The sequence below is a fragment of the Lampetra fluviatilis genome, chromosome 60 (genome assembly GCF_964198595.1).
Source record: "Lampetra fluviatilis chromosome 60, kcLamFluv1.1, whole genome shotgun sequence".
Lineage (NCBI taxonomy): Eukaryota > Metazoa > Chordata > Hyperoartia > Petromyzontiformes > Petromyzontidae > Lampetra > Lampetra fluviatilis.
In genome coordinates, this window is record NC_136334.1 from 8,552,595 (window position 1) to 8,579,111 (window position 26,517).

Here is a 26,517-nt window from a genome sequence, read left to right on the forward strand (position 1 = left end):
ATGCAACCAAGTTACGCTAATCGCTCAGGTATAGGGCCGCCTCAAGAAATGCTTGTAATCGATGTATTGATGATGACGATGCGCCATGGTCCCCAGTCTCATTGAACCCGAGACTCACGCAGTTTGTGCACTCCCAGCAGATATTGACAGCGCAACAGGGAGCGCGTCACCAGCATTCATTGAGTAACTCACTTTATTTCGTCTGTCATCTGTTCATTCTTTAATTCATAGGTTAATTAAAGGATGTATTTGTCAATTCATTAATTAGGCACTTCATCCATTTACTCATGTTCATCCATTAATTTAGCAAATAATTGATCGCTTCTCTCAGTCTCCTTCTATGTGTAATGAGTGACTTCTGCGACACGTCATGTAGAGGGTACTTTTATTATTACACGGACACAACACAGGCCAACCTTATCTTCTCACTCCGAGTACACACTTGGATGTTAGCGTCTCTACTGGCTACACACACACGGCCGATCACTCGGCCCGCAGGAGATCTTCCACGTGTTCTGGACGACGGAGAGAGATGACGGCGAGCAGCGATGCAGTCCGGTCACAAGACTCCACACACGAACCCCGAGCCCCGGTCCGGCCCTGGCTATATCCTCCCAGGCGTGGCTAAGCTCCTCCTCTGGCCACGCCCTCTCGTGGAACCTTCGAGCAGGTTCCTGGAACGTCTCGGCCAACCCTGCCCATTACCTTTTGCCCCAGGTACCTCTCCCTTTCAGGTTGGATGTTGTCTTTAGCGGTGCCCGTGCTTCCTCTTCCAGCCAGCAGGTGTCATCATGTCATTACACATGCATCAAGTCGTACGTGAAGTCACAGCTCAGTTCCCATTCGTGTTCAGCTATACAGGTTACATCACGGCAGCTCGACACAAAACGATGTAATCAATGGTGACGGAATGATTATTTGGTGCACTGCACGATAAACCCGGCGACCTGAGTTTGATTCCCAGTCAGCCATCCATAGGGGGTGTGGGGCCTGGGGTAAATCTCACTGTGGGCTTCCTGAAGCCTTCAAACTAAACCGGAATTATTACCCATAATAGAGGTGTTTGGGTTATATCGCGTAAATATATGAATGTGTTGTTAAAACCCGCCACCACCTGATACAGCCAACTATTAAGGGTTCTCATGTAAACAGAACTTGCCAATTCGTCACTAGTACAGCACTAACCGGTGTATTGGAGACCCAAGCCACAACATTTACAATCTAGAATATGAGGTTTCACCAGTAATTGCAACTAGCTTCACTGGTAAGGCCCACTGAAGTTATTTTGCAGAAGCAACCTGGCCAGAAATGATAGCTCAATGAAGTGGCTTATCATGTAGAAATGTATCGCATCCAAATACTCTAAACGCACGTTTCTAAATGTGGAGGGAAAAACCGGAGGACTCGGATAAACATCCACACGACCATAAACAGGTGTCAGGGTGGGGATCGAACCCACGACCTCCAGCATACCTGCTGAGGTCACATCTCGCCACCGTGGCGCTTTTTGCGTGGATGCCTTCATGAAACTCATCATGGACCAGTCGAACAGAAACGTTTCGACAAATCTGGATCCACATTCCACACCTGTAACTATGGATGAACCCACGAACAATTCAAGCTCACGCTTAAAAACACTGACCCTCCCACCAAACACATTGAGAAACATCATAAGGCCACCCCATGGTTCCTATTCCCCCAGCTCCCCAGAAGCATGCAGAATACTCCTTGTGGAATGTATCGTGTGCTTAAACTGCACAGGGACGCGCAGTGGCAAAGTCCTCTGGGAAGGCGATCGACAGAGTGGGGATGCGTGAGACAGATTTCTACTCAACCTGCCGACCGTGCTACCGCTGAGCCTCCTGGCCGGCTCATTAAACGTCGGACGGGGGGAAAAACCCATCAATAATTGCAGATAATAGGAAGAATAGGGGCAGGGATAATATGACTTTTGCACTGACCCTTAAGGTCATTCGGAGTCACAGGTGATAGAGACGTGGATAAGAGGCGTTCACATGTCGTTTAAAAACAATTGGGCTCAGGCAACTTGTCTCGTACTGGAGCATGTCTTTAATCAATTTAGTACATTTGGTTGACCGCAGAGCATACAATTAGCACGTTGTACTCGTTAACGAAGTTAAAAAGAAGATCGTATGACTTTATACCGGCACTAGATAGGCAGAGGGCAGCTAATAGGCATAGGAATGATGCCGCATCTTTCACAGAGCCCCCCACCTTCTCTTTACAAACAAAGACAAAGTTCCCCTGGAAAGCCTGAACACTGTTGGGACAAATACTGCATATGCCCGTGGGCGTTGGGTGGCGGCACCACACCTAGCCAACACAATCTGCCAGATGTTGATGTTTTCACACTGCGCCAGCTACTCATTTGAGGCTGTGTAGACTGAGGAGAATCCCAGGACCGTTTCAGATATACAAACGCACAAACACGATAAACCAGCAATTAATAAAGGCAATATTGTTGTTTTGTCAATATTATTCAAATAACAAGTAAACCCGTAAAAACAAAGTTTTTCACTATAAATCCTTTATATGCGTGGCATCGGGGCGGCTAGAGTCCTCTCGTCCTCTGGCTTGAGATGGCTGCCACCTATGGGTCAGATGATTGTCTGGCAGCATCAAACAATTGGTAATTAAATATTTAAAAAAAATTCCCTAAACAGTGTAAAATTTTGGGATTTCTTTTCACGAAAATGCATTGTCACGCACAACGAGTCTGTGTGCAAAATGTCAGCTCGATTGGATCACGGGAAGTGGGTTAAAAAACGACCGAAAGATTTGCACGGTCCTAAGCAAGCAAGCGAACTTAATATAAAGGTTTTAAAAATGAGAAGCTGCCATTCGAGTAATATTTAGCAGATTGAATTTGCAATCCAGAAGTCGCCGGTTTGATCTTCCTGCATGGCAATTGAAACATTCAGAAAGTTTATTTTTGAAAATCACGATATGAATAAACAGTTCTAACTTTTTTTTCATAAAAACAAAATTAAGTTTTTTTCTTGTGGGTCCCTCTGGAGTTTTGGGCCCCTGGATGAATTCCATTCCCCATCCACTTTAAATGCGGTGCTCGTTTTTACGCGCCTCGTGTGACAGCTTGATGATCACTCCCCAATCAGGCCTCTGCGCTTGCGTCGGGTGCAGGGGAGCTCGGGATTTCTGGAGCATCCTGCCCTTCGGGACAGACAGCCTGCCACATTCCAACGCACATTCGTCACACACACATGCACACAAAGACAAAGATCCCCCGGATAGCTTTAACAGACTGTTGGAGCAAGTGCTGTTCGTGAGCACCTTTGAAGGCCGGCACGGCACACGAGGGGTGGGAAGGCCAGCGCCACGCCCGGCCGAGTGGTGACGTTTACACACACGACTAGGTATTTATTTGAGGCCGAGTCATCCTAGGGGAGGCCCAGTACTGGTTTAGATAATTGTCACTGGTGTTGGTCGTGCGCAGGAATCAAACTCGGGTTGCCGGGTTCGTAGCACAGCACACGAACCGCTAAACTCCCGCTCCCCCCACACACACCACCCACACACACCACACACACCACACACACCACAAAATACCACACACACAGCACCACGGCTGATTATGAATATTGTTATTATAAAATGTGTACATACATAAGACCTCCTGAATTAGGCCACATGCACCAGTTTATTCCCCGAATACATATCCAGGCTATGCCTGAATTTATGGTTTTTCATTACGACAAATGGTTTTTAAATTACAGCAATGGGTACACTCACCACAGCTGCCTCGGTCTCCTCCCTGGGGCCCTCCTTGCCGGCCTCATCTGGAGAGACAGACAGAGAGAGAGAGAGAAGGGAAAGCAGAAACATTTCCATAGACCTTGATCACTTGCAAATTTCCCTGAAACCAGTGTGAAGGAAGGCCACGACAACACGTGCTTGATACGTTTCCAAGTATTACCAGGAATTAACTAAAAAACATTCTCCAATGGCGTCACTATAACCCTCGTCAGAATGAACCAAGATGAACAAAACTCTCTCCGCTGTCCGCTGTGAGGGCAGATTCTGCTCCGTGCAACAGCCGCAACGTCAACGCCCTGGTGTAGCCGCCTCTTCCCATCGTCTATATTTGTTATGTCCCCACACATCACATCCTTGACTCTACTTCCCGTCCCATGCTGTAGTCGCAGGCTAAAAGTTTCCAATAGTTCACAAAAGGGTTGCCGCGATAAAATTGTTTACGATATGATACGATGCGAAGATTATTATATCAGTTCCCCATAACTTTGTGTGGTTTACACTTATTCTAATCTTCTTGTGCTTTGCTGTATGTCCAGCGAGTGAATACTACTGAAAGGTTCTTCCACTCACTCCAGTTCCAAGCACACATGCTGTCCGAAAATGCGGTGGGTTTCCTGCCTTTTGGAGTCAGGATGCACGGGGGCAGCCTCAACTGTCTCTGCGTGGCACAGAGCCACTCAATCCAAGCGGGCATCAGACTGCCAGTAGGGGGCGATGATTCCAATTTGTAATCCCAATTTAGTAACTTACAGGTAATTGTTTGAATTTGGCAAATTTTAATCGTGAGGCTGATACACAATGGCCTACTCTTTCTGATGATGAATACACCCGGAGTATTAACCAGGGTTAACCAGGGCGGGCTGCCAGATTCGAACCCTAAACTTCTGCACCAAGCAGTGAACGCACTACCGCTCGGCCGCATGATTGCCAATTGGCGAACCGATTTATTTATTCTATTAACTCATTTGAAAACTCATTTGTTTATAACTGCTTGTTATATTTAGTTTGTTGTCCTTCCCGCACACCTCAGATTAGTAAGGTTGGCTACGTACGGTGTGAAAGAACTTCAACATACATAGATAACCAGAATGCTCCATCCACCATGGCAATCAAAGTAAAAATGATGTTATCTCTGGAATTTTGCCAATAAATAAAAATATCACATAAAATTTGGTGATTTTTTGTTGCAATAATTGGTGACCCAAGTATGAAACCACTATGGTATTTATCGCCCACGGATCACAGCCCCATGTACTGTTTGAGTGTAGCAAAGAGTTTTTAGCCTTAATGATCCCACTCTTCACATAAGTGGTGACTGTATCATTAACAATCCCATCGTGCGTGTTGTCTGTAGTGTACAGTGCCACTCAGCACCAATGGGGAGTTCCGTTGTTGCACCATCGGCACCATGGTTTGTCCTCTCTTCTCCACTTCTGGGGAAAGAAGCCAGACATTGTATGTAGAACTTCTTTCGCACCGTACGTAGTGAACCATGCTCATCGGAGGTGCGAGAAACAGCAGTAAAGTAGAACATGGCTAATCGAAGTGCTGTAACCACACACGTCCACGGCACTGTCCTCTCTTCCTTTGTGTGGATGAGAGTTCTACCGTTGGGAAGCAGAGGACAGTGCAGACAAATACGTTGTGTTGTTCTTCTGTGCTCCCATGTCTACGCTCGCCACCTTCACACACCGGCCAGCGTGGTGAAGTATGGATGAACCCCCCCCCACCCCACGACCTGTATGGCATGGGCAAGCCCTCATCCAGCAGTGGATCAACAAAAGGTCTGGCCCTATTCACGTTTTTACAGTTCCGTAAATAACAAATAACAAGCAACGATACGTCACGTAACTTACTTGGCAACTTGCCTGCTTTCTTTCTTTCCTGTAAAGTAAAAAATACGTTACATTCTTGGTTTGCAAGTGATATTTCTTGTTTCGCAGAAAATGATATAATTTTTGGTAAACATGACGATGCCTGTCCTGCTCTTCACTGCGTGGCAGGTAGTAGGGTAGCCGTGACATTTGGACACCGTATTGCGATATATCGTACAATATAATAACATCACCACAATGATTAGACCATCCACTTTACTAAATAGCATCACAAAGTGACCTTCGTTACTTATTTAATTCATTTTAAATATATTACATTTCTTGGCGAAGTATGAGACAGCACATGATAATGTTTATAAATAATCACACAGTAAGCAAGCCAACGTTCGGTCAAGATTGACATGTGGATTTTAAAGGTTGGACAAACACGTCCCTTGTTCACTGGGTTATTACTAATTGAAACTAGTGCTGTTGCAAAACTTTTCCGTAGTAAATTGAAAGTTATTTTTTCAAGTGTACAGGAGATTGTGGGTTCGATCCCAACCCTGACGCCTATTGTATATTTGGAGTTTGCGTGTCTCTCTCCCTGTGGTAACGTGAATTTTTCTCCGGGTCCTCTGGTTTTCCCTCCACATTTATAATCAGGGTGCATTTAGAGTATTTGGCTGCTGTACATTTCCACATGATAAGCCACTTCATTGGGCCATCATTTGTGGCCAGGTCGCTTCTGAAAAGAGCTATATAGCTCAGTGGGCCTTACTTGGTAAAATAAAAATTGGTTTAGTTTAGTTATCGTTTTCATAGTTCACGTAGAGTACTTCTTGTGTACCTGAGAGCACGCGAATTACAATATTTATGGCAGGCTTATGTTGAGTGAACCGCAGTTGATTCACTTTTAGAGAATATTTATTCACACTTAAGTACATCAAAGCACAAAAACAAGATAACATAAACACAGAATGCATTAACAAAGTCATGGGAAACATATCGCGATTATCGTCATGTCGTGAAATTTGACATTGTATCGTAGTATCACGACGTGCAAAAAAAGATATAAGGCGACCCGAGGCATTACATCGCAATGGGACAAACTCGAGGTGTGGGCGACAAACCGAGGCATTGCTAGTTTAACACGTGGGCTTACGCGACCAGTATCCATAATACAGGATGTTTTGGGTTAGATGGCGTGAATATGAATGTCGTTAAACCCGCCACGGCCTTCTCACCTCCACACGCCCCCCATCGCCACAGCAGCACCGTGACCACCACGATGGCCGCCACAATGGCCACCGCTCCGGCACCAACGCAGGCAAAGAACACAGGGCCCTGCCAGGACTCGGCGCTCTGTGGGCTCCTCTCCGCGTTCGAAAACCGGCTGTTTATCGACACCTGCGTCTCCTCCGGTTGTGGTCGCTCCGTTCGTGCGAGGGGGTGGCGTGGCGGTTCGTTTTGGGGCGCGTGTGGCGGTGGCGACGAGGGGCCACCGCGTGGCACCTCGGCCTGGCTCGTGACGAGACTTTTGGGGTCGTGACTCGACAAACTGACCGCCGCTGAATTCCCCAAGTTGTCCAAGGCTTGTGTCACAGAGGCTGCTGTTGAAAAACTGATGGAAAAGAAACATATTTAATTTCAATATAAAAATATCAAGATGCCATCAACGCGAGAGCCACTACGATCATGACTGAACGCTCTCCACCTGCCAGAACTTGCAGCTGCTGTACAATACACATGCCACCTCGAAGATCTGGCGACGCAGTCTCTCACCATCTACCCTGAGGCTTTCCCCTTCTTCGAAGGACTCGTGAAGACAATTCCAATGCCCATCTCGGTAACTGGCCGAGAACATGTCCAAGAATGTGGAGTTAGAGCCAGTTCGAGATTCCAGTTGGGCAGAGAACAGACAGGAAGGAAGTTCTAGAAGGTTATTTTAATCAACTTATTGTGGTGCATTTATTGTGGTGTATTTATTGTGGTGTATTCATGTAATCTTGACGTAAAGCTTTCGTGACTGCAGGAATTCATATTCTTTGGGTCTTTCGATAAGTCACGTATTAATTTGAACCTATGTACGTGACTTTACCGAAAGACCCAAATAATATTTATGTAATGCCATAGCCGTAGTGTTACCATGTGTACGGTTTTACCGGGAAGGTGGTGACGCAGTGGTTGGCACGCTGAGCTACGAACCCTGCAACCGACCATGGCTATCACCAGTGGCAAGGCCTATCGACATCAGTCCTGGTCACTCCCCGGCCCCTTCACAACTCTGAACTGACTAGCGTGGTGAAGTATGGCCCAGCAACCCACATGACAGACAAGGTGCGTAGGGACATCTTCATCCAGCAGCGAAAGGACAAGGGCTGTGATAATCATTACGGCTTCACCACATTGAGATGGCCGTGTTAAAAGCAACGCGTCACTGAGAAACAAAACCCTGGGATGGCAGTAGGATGTCTCCTGGAATGTTACCTGCTATCGGAGATTAAACAAGTCCCTAAGCTACCTACGATTTTAAGTCTTGCAGTGTTAGTGTGAGGTGTGAGACTCTAAACCACAGTCTTGTGCGGTGCGTAGCTACGTGTGGAGCTCCGTTCACAGTGCCCGTTACCTCTCCCTGTGCTCGCTCACAGCATTTGGCGCAGTGTCTTGTCGCTGCGTTGGCTCTCTCTCCACACGATGTTCGTTGCCGCGCTTGTCTTTGTCCCCTTCACGATCATCCGGATCGTCCTCTCCTTCCTCATCATCATCATCATCGTTGTCGTCGTCGTCGTCGTCTTCAGAACCCTCCTCGGAGTCCCGGTGCGTGGGAGTCGTTCCGTATTCAACTGGGCAGGGGTGGCAGGGTCATCAGGGAGCTCGGAGTTCAACTGGGCAGGGGGTGGCAGGGTCATCAGGGAGCTCGGAGTTCAACTGGGCAGGGGGTGGCAGGGTCATCGGGGAGCTCGGAGTTCAACTGGGCAGGGGGTGGCAGGGTCATCGGGCAGCTCGGAGTTCAACTGGGCAGGGGGTGGCAGGGTCATCGGGGAGCTCGGAGTTCAACTGGGCAGGGGGTGGCAGGGTCATCGGGCAGCTCGGAGTTCAACTGGGCAGGGGGTGGCAGGGTGGTCAGGCAGCTCGAGTTCAACTGGGCAGGGGGTGGCAGGGTCATCGGGGAGCTCGGAGTTCAACTGGGCAGGGGGTGGCAGGGTCATCGGGCAGCTCGGAGTTCAACTGGGCAGGGGGTGGCAGGGTCATCAGGCAGCTCGAGTTCAACTGGGCAGGGGGTGGCAGGGTCATCAGGCAGCTCGGAGTTCAACTGGGCAGGGGGTGGCAGGGTGATCAGGCAGCTCGAGTTCAACTGGGCAGGGGGTGGCAGGGTCATCAGGCAGCTCGGAGTTCAACTGGGCAGGGGGTGGCAGGGTGGTCAGGCAGCTCGAGTTCAACTGGGCAGGGGGTGGCAGGGTCATCGGGGAGCTCGGAGTTCAACTGGGCAAGGGGTGGCAGGGGCATCGGGGAGCTCGGAGTTCAACTGGGCAGGGGGTGGCAGGGTGATCAGGCAGCTCGGAGTTTAACTGGGCAGGGGGTGGCAGGGTGATCAGACAGCTCGAGTTCAACTGGGCAGGGGGTGACAGGGTGATCAGGGAGCTCGGAGTTCAACTGGGCAGGGGGTGGCAGGGTGGTCAGGGAGCTCGGAGTTCAACTGGGCAGGGGGTGGCAGGGTGATCAGGGAGCTCGAGTTCAACTGGGCAGGGGGTGGCAGGGTGATCAGGGAGCTCGAGTTCAACTGGGCAGGGGGTGGCAGGGTGATCAGGGAGCTCGGAGTTCAACTGGGCAGGGGGTGGCAGGGTGGTCAGGGAGCTCGGAGTTCAACTGGGCAGGGGGTGGCAGGGTGGTCAGGGAGCTCGGAGTTCAACTGGGCAGGGGGTGGCAGGGTGATCAGGGAGCTCGAGTTCAACTGGGCAGGGGGTGGCAGGGTGATCAGGGAGCTCGAGTTCAACTGGGCAGGGGGTGACAGGGTGATCAGGGAGCTCGGAGTTCAACTGGGCAGGGGGTGGCAGGGTGATCAGGGAGCTCGAGTTCAACTGGGCAGGGGGTGGCAGGGTGATCAGGGAGCTCGAGTTCAACTGGGCAGGGGGGTATGAAGGCTGAGAATTCATCTCACGTTGTTACAACATATCGCACAGTACTGTATCCTGAATGACATTCCTCGTGCCATGTACGAAGTCTGAGCCGAATGAACGACAAGAAGGGGCGGTGGTGCGGAGTGGACAAAGCAAATTCGATTTCACGAAACCTTTCAGCTAGAGTGGGTCCGAGATGAAACGTTCAAGGCAAACGCACGGGCACATCAGTAAAAGGAACACGTGTATATGCATGAATGATAGTTTATCCAATGCGAAATGAAGGTCTCCCCATGCCACATCGACCGTGCAGGTTGTTTGACCATACTTCACTACGCTGGTCAGTGTGGGTTGGTATAGGAGGGTCCACAGCTCCGGTGTGGCTATCACTCGCCCCTGTGGCCAGGAATCGAATTTAGGTCGACGGGTTCCGAGTGCAGTGAGCTAACAACGACGCCACTGCACCACCCCCATACATTGCCTCGCCATGATGCATATTTAGTGTCGAATACAGGGTGAATAAAAATGTTGAATCTTACATTTCAGTGATTAAATAACTTCGGATTTACACAAAAGGTTGGCCAAAGGTCAACTCAATTTTCTCGGCGCTATTTATCCGTTGGGAGAAACATGTGCAGGCATTAGACAGTAATTGTTGCACGGATCTGCATGACTCTGAAGTTTTGCTTCATGATCGTGAGGCAGGGTGGTGCTGGGAGCCGCGGGGGCGTCCGTGCCTCACAGCAACAAGTCCCTGGGTGCGAGTCCCGACTCAGGCTCCTCTACGTGTGGAGGACGTTGGTTTGTTCTCCTCCTCCTGCTCCCCACGGCTTTCCTACATATTCTCCGGCTTCCTCCACAGCTAATTCTTTTTACAATGTAGCTGGTATTGGCCATAACATTCCAATGCTAAAATATTAACTGCAAATTACTGAATTGGGATAACCCTGACTGCGAAAACTTAGCAGGACCCTCCTGGCAGAGGGGCCTTGAGACTCGGCGAGTCTCTCCCGGGTCAACAAGTCGAGTATTCAAAGCATTCGCGTGTTTTCACATTCGCGTGAACGGACCGCGATGACAAAACCAACGGAGGTTCTCGCCGCGGCTCACCCACGTCCAGGCAGAACTCTGCCACGGCGCTCTCCTTCTTGCCGATGATGCAGGCCCAGCGAGCGCGGTGGGCGAGCGTGGCGGCGCGGATGTTCAGCGTCTTCCCGTCCGCCGAGATGTGAATGTCCGAGCCGCTCTTGACGGGCACACCCGCGGCGAGCCAGCGCACGCGCGGCTCGACAGGCTTGGAGCCGCAGTAGGAGCAGGCGAGGGTCACCGGGTCTCCTTCAGCCACCCCCTCCCACGGGTTGGCCTCCAGTAGCAGGTTGGAGGTGCAGCCTACGCACAAAAATGCCCTCATTGCACACACAAAGTGCCCGCGACAAATGCACCGCGATAGCTTGCCAATGTCGTCAAAGAGCGTGAACCTTTCACGCGAACTATGGTCATTCTTGCAGCGGCAGCGGCGTTTGGCGGTCCGTCGAACAAAGACGGTCACTGCATCTCGTGCTTTCGAATGCACTTCTGCGGCCATCTCTGACGCTCTTCCTTACGATATGAGGAAGCCACTGGAGCTATGCGCTTCTAAATCATCATCGAGATTGAAAACTCGCTTGCTTAAAACAGCTTTTGTGTTTCATTTGTTGTCCTTTCCCCGCACCTCCAATTTGCACGGTTGTCTACGTACGGTGCGAAAGACGTTCAACACACAACACACATATATACAACATACAACATACATACACACAACATACATACACACAACATACAGGAACTAAATTTAGCAGCTGACTGACTTCATTAAAGCGTTATTCACGGGACCTTCGCTATCCTGTAATCGTAGCGACTGTGTGATGTGACGTGCGATGTGACGTGCGGAAAACATTCACCAGACCCAAGTCCACCCCACAGGGTGGGTGCCACCTCTAGACAGCAGAAAGGGAGAACTCAGCATGCGCGTGAAAAGAGTAAAAAGGAGCCCTCGTCGTTACAGAAGTGATGAGCATGCGAACTTTAGAACCATGGCGTTGTTGCCAGGTCAAGAATAGTCCCCTCTAGCACCCGATTAGTGATGGCTAAGATGATAATGGATACATATAATTTGCAGGCCATTTCAAAGTGGTAGGCCTCGTGGCTTTTTACACTTTTTTGTGTTTTGTTTGAAACGTACAGTTTTTCAACCAACACTATTTTTCTGTTATGATGAAGTTTTTCCACACCTGGAAGCTGCTAATTAAGCCAGGAAGAGAAAACCCACAAAGAAGAAGCAGATGGTTGGGTAGCTCACGGGTCAGAGCAATGAGCCAGCAGCATTGATGCTGTCTTTACAAAACAATGATAATCTAGAGCTGTGCTTAGCAACTGGCACACGAGTGTGACACAGCAAGTTCCAGGTGTGCCGTGGTATTTTATAAATTCTAGGAGGAGAAAAAATCACCAGCCCCCATCGCCCCGCCTCCCGCCTTCCCCTCTCCATTGGTCACAGCTCAGGATGGCAGACAGCCATCAGCCACCACCTCCGTCCACCCACCTACCCACCACGCAGGCCTGCAGATGGGATTTGTTTTGGCTCTGTGTGTCGTGAAGATCAAGTGAGCTCGAGAGTGAGTGCTATGGGGTGAACAGGATTGGGAAGCGCTGCCGGTCCATTCCTATCACGATTTTTGTGTGGATTGATGGAGGGCTGTGGACAACTAGAGTCACGTACGAGAGGCATTTCACGGTGCATCTGAAAAGTTTTCACAACGACAGCTAGAGCGGAGGGGCAGACGTATGCCGAGTCCTCGCTTAACGCGTGGTGTGCATGCCACGAAGCGTTTTCGCGAGAATGCAGTTCTTCCAAACGGGAACACTTTTCGCACAACAAGGAATGGACTCCGTTACAACATGGAACGCGCACTGTTACAACGAGGATCGTGCACTGTTTTAACGCGGTTTCTGAGCGGTCAACGACGAACTACTTTCTTGAGCTGCGCGGCTGAGCAGTACAGCGAAGCAGTACGCACAATGAGACGGTAACGTGGCTGGCATACCCTCAGTATGAGTCCTGCCGTCTCGCCGGGCCCGCGCTTACTTGGCCTCTCACCAGACTTTACCATCGCCATTTACGGGGGACGCTGTCGTCCGCTTGACGCGGCACTTCTCGAGGAAGGTTTCTACTCCGCGCGCGTCTGGACGGTCACCGTCTGGCACCTGCGTTGACGAAGAGGCGGATGGCGCGATGGAGCCCGGTGGCCTGGTTCAGGCAGGTGTAGTCCCCTGCGTCGCTGGCGCGCACCTCACGCAGCCGCACGGTGTAGTCGCCCCGCTTGATGAGCTGGGGGTGCACGAGCACACGGCCGCGGAACTGGTCGGAGACGACCTTGCGCCCATCCTTGTTCGATATCTCCAGCAGGCGGCCTCCGTCTGTCCTCACGCACCTGAGAAAAAATTGCACAAATTTTACTCTTGAACTATTCGTTTATTACCACGTAAGGCCCAACTGAGCCACGTAGCTATTATTTTAGAAGACACATTAAGTGAAAAAAAGGAAAATGTTATGTGATGTGGTGATGGTTCTCTTCTTCTGCAGTTACAGGTGTCCGGGCTGAGACCATCAACTTCATTATTGTTTTAACTTGCTGACCTGCCTCTAACTGGACATCTGTGAAAAAGAGCTTCATAGCTCATCGGATTCCTCCTGCAGTCTCAATACATATTCTGATTCTGAACTCACAACACTTGAGAACCTGGTTTAAAAGTGTATTTTACCAGGTAAGGTCCAGTGATCTATACAGCTCTTTGTCAGAAGCGACCAGACCACAAATGACAGCTCAGCGAAGTGGCTCATAACGTGGAAATGTATAACAACCAAGTACTCGCAATGCATGTTGATTCTAAATGCAGAGAGGACCCAGAGAAACATCGACACCACCACAGGGAGAACACGCAAACTCCAAATATACACGCGTATGGGTTCAGATCAAACCCACGATCTCCTGAATACCAGGCGAGGTAGTTAACATCTCGCCACCCTGGTGGAAATTTGCAGCAAGTTTCATTGCGCGGCTGTAACGATGAAATAACTAAATAATTGGAAATGTGTAACGCGCGCAGTTTTCGTTCACCCTCATTGAAAGAGAGAGTGATTCAGAGGCGTGGGAAGCCACAGACAGGCAGGAAGGCAGCCAGAGGCAACACTTTCCCAAGCTCTGCGGTCCTATAATCGGGATGTTTGGCCAAATCCACCGGCTACACTGCCATATGCTGGCAAGCCATGAGATGGCGAGCTCAACAACCCACAGGGAGGGAATTCCACAGAAGTGTTTGATCCACCAACCATCGCCTCCACGGTGCTGGGTTTCAGGCGTGCACTGCCACCAGTGGCCGGCTACTTTAGTTGATTGAGTTCATGATTCGGATAACCGGCCAGGAGACTCCATTGGTAGCACGAGCGGCTCGCGATAAAAAAAAAACGGTGTACGAATTCTAATTCTGATTGGGGGTTGGCTCAGCCCATCATCACTTTCTTTGGCGTCGATAAAATTAGTACCACTCTGCGGGGAAGTCAAAAGCGGTTGTCCTATGGAGAGGCTCGTCCCCGTCATATGAATGTGGAATTTCCACCAATGCTGGGTCGTATACCTGAGCATACACACCTTTGCGTTATCCGCATTCAATTCTCCACTCTGGGATCATAGACGGCACGTGCAAAACATACGGTCCAGATGGTGGGTCCACATCTGAGCGATCAGTTGCACAACTTTATTTTATTTGTTTTGCTTTTAACATTTTGGTGACCCCCTACCCGGGTTATATTGGCAAAGAAGACTTTATCCTGACCCCCCTTGAGGTCTCCACCCCCGGGTTAAGCAAAATAAACCTGGCAGCTCGCAGTCAGGACAGACTCCGCTTTCAAGCGTCCATCTGCTCGACGGCCTGGAGCGACGCATTGCATTGGGTGCTCCGTGCGGCGCGCATCTTTCATGAATGGAACATTAAAGATACACCGCAGTGGTGCGTTGCTACATATTTGATTGTCCGTTAAAATACTAAAATGCATTGGGACAGGTGGAGTAAAGGGGTGGGGCACTGCTGCTTGGCCAGATCATTTAGGCGACGCCCAGACGCACGCATGTCACCGCGCCACTCGCTCGCTTGCGGACAAAGCGGTCTCAGGCCATTGTAGCGCACGGTGTCGATGGCGATTTAGTCGCGCGGCCGATTGTCACGGGCGCGCAACGGCAGACTGCGTCCGCGCGTCTGTCTCGTCGTGCCGCGGACCTCACCAGGGGGCTCGCGGCCTCCACTCCCAAGTGACGAGCGCCCCGGGAGAGAGGGCCCCGAGTCCTCTGCATGGCAGCGGCACCTCCCCGCCAGCCGTCACCGTCACCGACACCGCCTTGGCGTCGGGCTCCGCCAGCCCCCGCCGCACCACCGTGCACAGCAGCAGCAGCAGCGGCAGCAGCGGCGCTGCGGAGAAAGACACCGCGCGGAGAGACGTGGCGTTCATGACACCGTCGAGATGAAACGTGTGTTCAAAACAAAATGTACACGTGCTTTTCAATAAACATGATGATTTCGATTTAAAGCTTTCGTGACTGCAGGGATTCATCTTCTTGGTTCTTTCGGTAAAGTCACGTATTACTTCCCTTCTACGTGACTTTACCGAAAGAACCAAGAAGATAAACATGATGATGTCGTGTGATCAGCAAAGAGCAGCAGTTGGAGATTCAGTTGGAAATGGTTTAGCCATTCAATTGCTTTGAGAGATGGTGAATTGCAGATACCCACACGCCCACTGCCTTCAAATGTCTATGTGGGGCAGTGTGGTGGCCTCTAATCTGTGGAATAATAATAATGTTTGGGATCATAAACCTGACCTTGCTTGTCCTACTCTTAATCACTTTTAGACCTCTTATTTTCTATCAAGTGTGCGAGGGATTGATTTGATGTTGCTTGTTGTGACATGTGATGGCTTCTTGTATTGTTTGCGCTGCTTGCAGCAAGTCGGTGCACAACATTGTGGCATTCGGATCGTGAATGGAGGTCTCAGCATCAACATGCAGCGTGTTCACAGCGATGCCGTGGTTGCGTTTTTATATGGAATGTTTATTTGGAGGAACTGCTTTAAGATTTACGTGACTCCATTCTTCTTGAACATCAGTATTCACGATGCCTGTTAGTCATCTCTTTGTCTTGTCTGTTTATGAAGAGTGTCCCCGTTTGTCTCAATGCTTTATGTAGCGTGAGGTCGTATCGCAGAGTGCAAGCGTGATTTTAGATTTACAGCCCCTTTAAGCTAAACTAAAACTATATTTTTTTACGAGATAGAGCCCATTAAGCTATGTAGCTCTTTTTTAAGATGCGATCTGGCCACATAATATAGCTCAACGAAGTGGCTTATGATGTGGAAAATTATTACAGCCAAATAATCTAAGCACGTGTTTCTAAATGTGGAAAAACCGGAGGACCCAGAGAAAAATCCACACCACCACGGGGAGAAAGACATGCAAGCTCCAATATACAGCAGGCGTCGGGGTCGGGATCAACCCCACGAACTCCTGTGTATCAGGCGAGGGAGTTAACATCTCGCCATTATGGTGCCCCAATTCACTGCTGGGCGAAGGTATCATCTGTGCCATAACAGTCGTGGGGGGTTTTTGGCCATATTTCAGCATGCTGGTCAAATTTCGATTTAAAGCTTTCGTGACTGCAGTGATTCATCTTCTTGGTTCTTTCGGTAAAGTCACGTAGAAGGGAAGTAATAAAATAATAAGAACATGCTGGTCAATTCAAGCTGGTGAAGGCGGTACCCCGGGCCGGTTCAGTTCTCACTGCTGATGTCAGCCATGGTTGGAAATCAAACTCGGGCGGTCAGGTCCATAGCACGGTGCGCTAACCCCTGCAACCGTCACCTGGCAACTGTTCTGTTAAATACGTCGGGTTTATTTTGGCAGCCTTATAGGTGGCCGAGTGGCTCAGAGGTCATGTGGCTGAGTTCACACTGCTGAGATGCTGGGATGTGAATTTGGGTTTCAGCTGCCTGTGGTTTAACTGGATTCTAAAGTGCAGCGAGTTGGTGGTCTTGGCCACCAAAGACTGCACCCAAAACCCTGGATGTAAAATGTATTTTTTCAACTCATTTAGCTACATTCCAATTCAAATAATAAACTAAACATGTATCATATTTGTAACAGGGTTTGTCGGTAAAATTCATCCCGAGTGTTTCAAGTCCAAAGGGGATCTCCAAATGGTTGTTTTCTCCTGTGGGTTATTCTCCCACACAATAATTCAGAATGGATCGTTAATCGCACCACGTGACTCTGCAAAACAAACTTGGGGTATTCAGGCCGTCTGGTTTCCATCCACATACAGACAAATAAACTGTCTTGAGAAAGCCTGCAGTGATTTTGTTCTACTTTCATTCTTGACTATAGTAGTATCTGCTGTTGACAAGTTATGTAAATAAATCGCTCTTAAAAGGTCATTGACAGAAATTCACAAGCAGAACCCTCGCATAGAAGTCGTGGGATGTTGAGTAAATGTCACAATCTTGTCCATGCCGTCTCGTCACATGGCAACAACAACACAAGTTTAAACAACTCTCAAGAGATGAAAAATGCTGCAGCTGTATTCTCTGCATGTGCACCGTATCTCAAAGCTTCACTGTCAAACAAAGAAAATAACGTGGACATTCTTAACCAACAATGTGGCTGGGTAGCTCAGCAGTTTAGTACCCTAAGTATGCACCACACTTAGATCATGGGTTCGAATCTGCATTTCTACCACCGGTGATCAACCTTGCAGCGTGCTCTTGATTGTTTGGGGGTGCATACAAAACTCAGGGGGCACCATATAGTCAAGGTAAAGTGAACTTTATGGAAACGTTAAATGCTAAATGGAGTAACGCTGCGATCAGCTCTTGGCATTTGTGGGTTCTGCTCTAGCCCACACCCCCTGTGAAGGACTACCCCCCCCCATCAACAGATACTATTATGGATATACTGCATTTGTTAGAACATTTGAGAAGGGGGGCTGAGCCTTCAGCAGCGGGGGGTTCAGTCCCCCAAACCCGCCCCCCTCTCTCGCACGACGCGATGAGACTGCACCATGAGGCGCCACGGTGGTGAGACGTTAACTACCTCACCTGGTACACAGGAGCTCGTGGGTTTGATCCCTACCCTGACGCCTGCTGCTGTATATTTGGAGTCTGCGTGTCTGTCTCCTCGTGGTTGCGTGGATTTGTCTCCGAGTCCTCCGGGTTTCCCTCCATTTTGAATCCACACGCGTTTAGAGTATTTGGCTGAAATAAGTTTCCCCGTGATGATGATCAGCCACTTCGTTGAGCCATCGTGTGTGGCCAGGTCGCGTCTGAAAAGAGCTACATAGCTCAATATGGCCTTAGCTGTTAGAATAAAAATACTTTAGTATCTCAATAGCTTTACAGTTGTTTTAATCGGGCTTCTCGAGTGTAGTGAGTTCACAATTGGAATGTTTATGCTGCAGGAGGAATATGATGGCTGTGAAGCTCTTTTTCACAGATGTCCAGTCGGGCTGGCAGCCAGCACAGCAACAAATGAAGGTGATGGACTCAGCTCGATCACCCGTGACTGCAGAAGAAGAGGACCATCAAATTCGGGTTTTTTTTTACTTAATTTATCTTATTTACAGCAAATTTTTTAAACGTTGGTTTGATCTTCATGCAATAATTATTGCAGCAGGTTGTGTGGGAAGTGCCCGCTAGCGTGGATAACAGGTCACTCGCACCTCCGATTAGCATGTTTGGCTACGTATGGCGTTAAAGAAGTTCAACATCATACATACTTGAAGGGAATTCTTTGCAGTAGTTGTGTGATATTACCTTCAAAGGGCCATTCACTATCTCAGCCTGATGCACTGCTTTGCTATCATTCCAAATAAACACTTCCTCTTGTAGGGGATCGCAAGTGAGAATTTAAATCTTGACTTAAAGCTTTCGCGACTGAATGAATTAATATTCTTTGGGTCTTTCGGTAAAGGAAAGACCCAAAGAGTATGAAAAACAGTATATGATTTTTTTTTAATGCTGACTTTCCAACACTAAAGGGATAATTTGAGGAAAGTCTCGCCTGTGCCTGCCACTGTGCTGAGGGTAAACAGGCACGTGCCAAGCGCACGCGATCTGTCTTTGCTCTGCCTGACAGAATGTTTTTAGAATACTGATTGAGTCTTAGCTGGTGAAATGCCACACACAGCTGGGGAAACCTTCCTGCCACTTATCGTGGCAGTCTCGAGCGGGCGTCTGTCTGCATCTCATTACTTGAAGAAGTGAAGTGCATGAAACAAAGTGGGAATTCACGCTGTGAAATAGATCCTTTACAGACGAGGCATGGGCCGCTACCGTGGCAGTGATGGTCAGGACGCTGGACTTGCAATTCAGAAGTTGGTGGTTCGATTCAATCTCCTGGCGTGGCAGCCAGAAGTATAAATAGGTCCACCGTAGTGGAATTGGCAGGTCAAGTTTGGTGGGGTAAAGTGTGGGTACTCCCATCTCTTCTAAGGCTACTGGCCACCATGAAAGAGTAGGCCAACAACACCCCCAGAGGGTTTCTCTTGGGCTTCTGCCTCGAGTGGAGGCACTTCTGCCACCAGTGGCGTGAGTGAGCAATTGCAGGGTTGCTCCTTTACCTATATACAAGGCTGCTTGTGATTCATCCACCTCGCGGCCCAATGAGTCAGAATCTGAATATTTATTTATGCTGGAGGAATCCGATGAGCTATAAAGCTATTTTTCACAGATGTCCAGTAAGGGCGGGTAATAACATTGCAACAAAAAATACAAAAACATGATAGCAGTGCAAAGTACAAGAAAGGTAAACAAATCACCCAAACGCATACAGAGGAAACTAAACCATCCCCATCCTACCAGGCAATGTCCATTGAGGTATTCACTTGTTTTCCAGAAGCGACTCGGCCACATACGATAGCTCTACAAAGTAGCCTGTCATTTGGACATTTACAGTAGCAAAATAATCTCATTGGATTGTAATGAGTCGGCTTGCGTTACATACCAATTTTTTTTTATATAATAGAGTTGAAGCATAGCTCCTCCATGGGCTGCATGGGTTGCACGAACCCATTGCATGCAACATGTACGAATGCAAAATAATCGACTCTTTATCAGCACGACACTTAATCAACGATTCATCGCATCGGTGCAATGCCTCGTATGTGCAGTGTAGATTATGTAGGGAAATCTTGACACGTGACGTGCCACCCTCTTGCCAATCCACTGCTGGATGAGGGCCTCCCCATGGCCACACTCAACCACAACTGTGAGTGTGATTTGGTGAAGGCAGGGGGATCATGGAGATGTTGCATCGTCATCATCATCATCATCCAATCGAACACGTCGGCTACGCTGCGCTGTTTTCTGCCACCCAAACAAAGTGCCGCAGCTGCCTGCACTGAACTTGTTGTTTCCTGCATCACGGTCGCCCATCAGAGCGTTGTCCAGACTCAACCCTGAAACTCCCGAGGTGCGATGAGATCGAGCATCGAGCTGCGCGATTCGCTCCTGGACGATTCCTATGCCCAGCTCCCTTTTGCGTATTTCTGAATGTTGGGTGTCCTCAGAATAAAAAAAACACTCTTTATTTTACCAGATAAGACCCACTGAGCTATAGAGTTCTTTTTCATGACCGACCTGGCCAGAAATGACAGATAAAGTAGTTAAAAACTGCTTTAATTGTTTAGTTTGTTGTCCTTCCCCTGCACCTCCGATTAGCACGGTTGGCTACGTACGGTGTGAAAGAAATGCTACATTCATACAATTAAATGACTTATGTGAAAATTTATAGCAGCCAAATACTAGAAATGCATGTCCATTTTAAATGTGGAGGGAAAAACCTGAGGACCTCGAGATTAATCCACTCGTGCGACGGAGAGAGAGAGACAAACAAACTCCAAATATACCCGGCGAGGGAGTTAACATCTCCCCACCGTGGCACCCCAAAAACAACCCCGTGCATACTGTCAATTAAATGGGATGACAGTCGTACTTTTGTGACATCACCACACAAACAATTATAATCAATTACCCGCACGGAGTGTGGCCAGAAAATGGGTCGGGAACGACACGTGATGGGATCGGATGCACGCGACGTGACTTCTGTAAAGCCATCGTCTGTCCCACCACCCAAACATCCGGGAGAACCCTTCCAACCCAAAGCTCTGCGGAAAGCCATCACAGCCTCCTCCTGCACACCAACCCCTCTCCTTCTTATCTACCCCTCTTTTTCCACTGAGTGCAAAAAGTAATAATTCCCCCACTGAGTAAAGTTGCAGTTTTTTTTATTTTACTGGGGCAAGGGGGAGGGGGGGAGGTTTATGCAGGACAAAAGATCCCTGCCCATAATGTAAGAAAAAACACTCGCGGGATGAACAGCAGCAGTAGTAAAACAAGGGGATACCAGAACACTGGGCGGTTTTTTTGCGTTTCTCCCAACATATAAAACATGTATATTTTTTTTCTCTACGGGACCCTTTTTCCAGTATTAAGATGATATATATATGAAAGAAAAGGCTTTACCACTCTTCGGCAATAATACAGGAGGTGTTAAGATGTTCAAACACCAAATCGACACCTATGACATGGCAACAAGTCTGCATTAACCGCTCGTGTTTGCAAACCAACATGTTTTTTATTCCCCCTTTTCCTCATACTCGAATGGGCTCCTTTCCCAAGTCTTCCCAAGTTATTATGACCCTGTTCAATTCAAGAAAGTATCAACTATTATCTACTACACCTTCAGTTATTGCTGGCTGTTGGCGTTTTGGACTCCTGAGTCTATGCTCAACAACTATGCTGAAATAATTTTTTTAAAAATCTCACTGTCCTATTTCTGGAATGTTATGAGACAAAGAAAACGCCGTCCAGAACTCTCACAGTAAACAGAGGAGCACCCCGTATATCGTGTCAATCAAATCATTGCTTAATTCTCAGAGCTGAAATGAGACAACATTTTATATTTTGTGTGTGTTGCCATTAGCGATCGGACTAAGACCATCAGACCGGCTACACTCGAGAAGCGCGGTGTAGTCACAGGTGGCTGAGATCCCCCAGATTCAAACGCAGGATCTCGGCGGTGCTGGCTCAGCTCTCTGCCTCCTGAGCCACCCGACCACCATCACAAATTCCCATAATTAAGGTACTTTTACTGTGGCGTATTATATACCCCATTCCAAAAAAAATTCATCTTTCCAATGTCTCGCTATTTTACTGCAATGATGTCACATTTAAGCCGTATTTTGATGTCATAAGAATAACACTTTTATTTGTTCTGAGATGATGCATCAACTATATTTAGTTTCACACAACCCAATTATGATTACTCTGCAATGTTACATATTATGGGAATTATTTTGGATGCAGTGGCTTAACTGAAATCCCAGGAATAAAACAATTATTTCTTTGGCAGCTCTGCGGTCATACCCCAAAAAAATATTTTATTACCCAATAATGATTGCAGTCTCACCTAGTCTCAACAACCAGAGGCCCTGTCATCCTGGCCTTCACGACTCTGTCTCCTTGAGTCTCAAGATGGGGGGCCTCTGGACACGGCACAAAGTAATGACAGAGGAGGTGGGGAGCAGTTGTTGACCGCACTGTGCTACGAATGCCGCCGCCCAACTTCAATTCCAGGCCATGGTCTAACATCAGTGGTGAGTGATATCTGACCCAATTTTGCCCTCATCCACCTTCACCAACCCGCACTTACCAGCGTGATGAAGTTCGGTAAAAAAAAAAACCCACGACCGACATGGCATCAGAAAACCTTCAACCAGCAGTGCACTGAAAATGGCTGGAACATTTGATTAGATATTTTTGCAAAAAAATCATTGTGGCAAGTCACAGCATGGTTTATATGATTGTGTTTAAACGCAGAGGTGCCTCCAGACGCTCCCAATGAACACACACGCTGTGAGCGCCGTTGTGTTTAGTCTGCTGAAATCTTGGCACGAGACTTTCGCGACCAGCCCTGGCCAACAGATGTGAACGACCCGAAACATTGTAGGGTTGGTAACATTCGACAGGGGGGGGGGTGGTGACTGTACCACAACGATGAAATCGCTCGACACTTTAGCTCTCTCCGACGCGTTGCACGCACCGTAACACGTGTTGTTCGGCATTGCATCATTCAGAACATCGCGTGGTTGCAAACTGCAATAGCTCTCACACGGGAGAGATATTGCAAGTACAGCAGTGAAAACCTGCGCCGTGCGTTGACGTCATCTCTGCCGTAGAAAGTTGCAACAAGCTGCTGGCTCAGCTTATATTTTTTCAACAAGGTCAGCAGTTGAACTCTTAACAAACACCTGGTGAACATATGTGGGGGAGCAATAAGCGGCTCCACTCTGGTTTCAAACCACACGCAGAAATGTGCAAAATACACACAGCCTCAGTGCATTATGGGAAAACTGTTCGCATTTCATGAAGAACGTTGTGGTCCTCTTGTCTTAGGTCACCAAAATAACTTTGAGAAAATGTGACTGCCTGACCAGCAGCAGTGATGCAGTGATGGACAACGGTGGACTGGTGCCTGCACCGGGAAACCACACACGTGGCATCTCTACTTCCGCAATGTGGGGTTCATTTACTTGGCTCATGCCAAGTATAATCCAATCCGTAAGTGACGATGTTTTCACAGATTTGATTAGCGGCACCATCTGTTGTAAAGTGAACGAGAATGAACGAAGGGGGCTGTTGAGCGCAGGCCTCATCACGGTCCCAGCCTTTATCATTGACAAGGAAAGAAAATTGTGCGGATTAGGTTATGTATCGTTTTGCGGCACGCGGTTCTCATTGGAAGTATTCGACAAGTCTCAATTGTCGCCAGACATGCAGGAAGCAGTCTGTCCCGAACGCTACGATAGCACCTCGGGGCTCGGAGAGTGATCAGTGTGGGCTAGAGAGTAAGACCCGAATAGCAACACATTTCCTACCATTTTCGAATTAATTGTGTTTTTATTGTACCAGTTAATGCTCTGCTAAGACGAAACATTTTGAAATGAACAAACCAGATGCACTCTGAGTAAAAGCATGACCTAATTTCTCCAAATTTTTTCCAGATCGTTGCTAGACTGGCTTGGAATGGGCATTTTTAGCTAAGGCACTACCACTAGAGTACAAGGTACGGACATCCGTAATAATCCTACATTATTATACCGTCTTCCTATAATCGTATGACGAACTTTCAGGCAAATTAAGGATAGATGGATGTTGCATTCCAAAATAATGGCCAGCACAGCGTTCTGCAAAGTTACAGATGAAATTAAAACTCTAAACTAAAACTTTTTATGTTACCAGGTAGAGCCCACTGAGCTATGCAGCTCTTGTTCAGAAGCGACATGGCTACGAATTATAGCTCAACGAAGTGGCTTATCATGTGGACATTTATAGCATTTTCTGTCTCTGCTATGAACTTAGATTTTGAGACTGTGAGGCTTTCTCACTTAGACACACAGTCTCATGTTTATACTGTATACATGATTAATAACGATAGTTCCTGTAATGCCAATTATTTAGCCAGGAAAGCCTAACCGAGTCCAGGGGTTATTTTTCAGGAAGTGCTGTGGAATGGAATGTTTGGCAAATACCATTAATGAGCGTATTGGAGGAAACCAAAGTAACCAGAAAGACACAAACGCACACGAGGATTGGTGAAGCTCTGCACCTAGAAAAAATACATGGTAAGCCATTGCAGTGACCCATTCCACCCAAGTACTAACCAGGCCCCAAACCTGCTGCTGAGCTTGTGATATCCACCAAGATCGAGTGCATTTGTGGCTGCATTTCCCCGCCTCAGCTCACCCCACGACCCCTTAAGTTCCTTCTTATAAACACTACCTCTTTTCCTGCTCCCTCTTTATAATCTCTCACCATGGTTTACCACTCGTTCAATCATCCATCCAATCAATTCATTATCATAATGTCTCATTAATTTAGTTTTTACCTAATTCACGCATCACAGATTCACCCATTACTTCCTTTTATCTATTTTACTAACTTCATCTTCACCATCACATTCATGTGTACCACCATTAATTTTCTGTAAAGCGCATAGGTCAAGGCACTATATAAATTATATTAAGATAAGATCATATGAAATATATTGACCACGGTGTAGAATCACGGTGCTTCATGTATACGCATAACTTTTCATTATTCTAAATATCAACAATAAAACAAACAAATGCTGTCTATCCATACATGTTGAGTGAAATTGTATTCGCCATTTACAGACCTGAGCCAGCTGTGGCCAGACCAAGTGTCAACGTCTCATCATCGGGTCCATGCTTCATGTACGTACTTTGTACACGAACAGTACTATGTCAATCCACTGCTGGATGAGGGCCTCACAACTCCATGCGGCTTATTAGACCATACTTCAACAAGCCGGTCAGCGTGCATTGGTGGAGATAGGGAGCAGACACAAGGGAGCACAAAAGTAAAGAACGGTGGGTTTTTCTGGACTGAACCTCTGCTGCCCACCACTTAGCCTGTGACTAATTCACCGATAATGTGCTTCTGATCTCGTCACATCTCTGAAGATAAGCAGGGTTAAACTTAACTTTTTTTTTATTTCACCATGTAAGGCCCACTGAGCAATATAACTCTTTTTCAGAAGCAACCTGGCCCATATACGGTAGCCTAACGAAGTGGCTTTTCACGTGGAAATGTATCGAAGCCAAATACAGGCATGGGAGACCATCACCATGCACAGCAGGTTGCTATAAGCTGCTGCTGCTGCTGTAGGAGCCTCGTTTTGAAACGAGGGGTGAAAATTGCCGCATTGCTCTCTCAAGCAGGGCTTGAACACGGAAGATCTCCACTGAGAGCCACGCACTTTAATAATAACAGAGACGCTCTGTCAAGGAGAAACATTTTGAAATGAACAAACCATATCCGCTCTGTCAATAAACAGAAGTATTACCTAATTGATCACTCAATATCTTCAAGAATGTTGCTAGGCTGGTTTGGAATGGGCATTATTAGCTAAGTCACAAGGTAAGCAACTCTATAATAATACTACATTATTAAACCGTATCTTCCTATAATCGTATGAAGAGCTTTCAGACAAATTAAGGCGAAATGGATGTGGCATGCCAAAATAATTATAGTTGCAGCTGAAGTTAAAACGAAAACTTTTCATTTTACCAGGTAAAGTCCACTGAGCTCTGTTCTTCAGGAACGAGCTGGCCACAAATAGTAGCTCAACGAATTGGCTTATCTTGTGGAAATTTATAGTAGCCGGACACTCTAAACGCATATTTCTAAATGTGGAGGGAAAATCGGAGGACCCGGATAAAAATCCACACAACCACGGGGAGAACCTGCAAACTCCAAATATACAGCAGCAGGCGTCAGGGTTGGGATGGACCCGACGACCCGCATATCAGGCGAGAGGGAGTTAACGTCTTGCCACCGCGGCGCCGAGTATAGAGATATCTTTATATAACGGCACAGGAACAGTACATTTTTAAATTAAGGAACAGTTTGACGCATACAATGAATACAATGTACCACACAATCATGGGACCTCCACACCACACAAAACGCAGTGAAAACTTACCCAACAGTGTGAAGCCTTTCAGAGACCGGGTTGTTTGAATTATCATGGTGAACAATGAAATAAAAATAATCAACATCTATTGATGAATAATAAGATGAAAACCTGTACTCGGAATATTTTGTTGATTGAAAATATACAAAA

The 26,517-nt window shown here is 47.7% G+C and overlaps 1 protein-coding gene across 1 annotated transcript; it reads right to left on the reverse strand.

Moving 5' to 3' along the window:
* Positions 1-2,081: 2,081 nt before the first annotated feature.
* LOC144950956 (uncharacterized) lies at positions 2,082-26,422 on the reverse strand. Its single transcript, XM_078881139.1, has 10 exons — positions 26,377-26,422; positions 15,049-15,232; positions 12,974-13,200; positions 10,841-11,119; positions 8,239-8,455; positions 6,857-7,233; positions 5,652-5,679; positions 5,170-5,228; positions 3,772-3,818; positions 2,082-3,208 (listed from the first exon to the last, which is right to left on the reverse strand). Exons 1-10 carry the CDS (start codon positions 26,420-26,422, stop codon positions 3,134-3,136), a joined length of 1,539 nt encoding a protein of 512 aa, XP_078737265.1. The 3' UTR covers positions 2,082-3,133.
* Between the last annotated feature and the right edge of the window lie 95 nt (positions 26,423-26,517).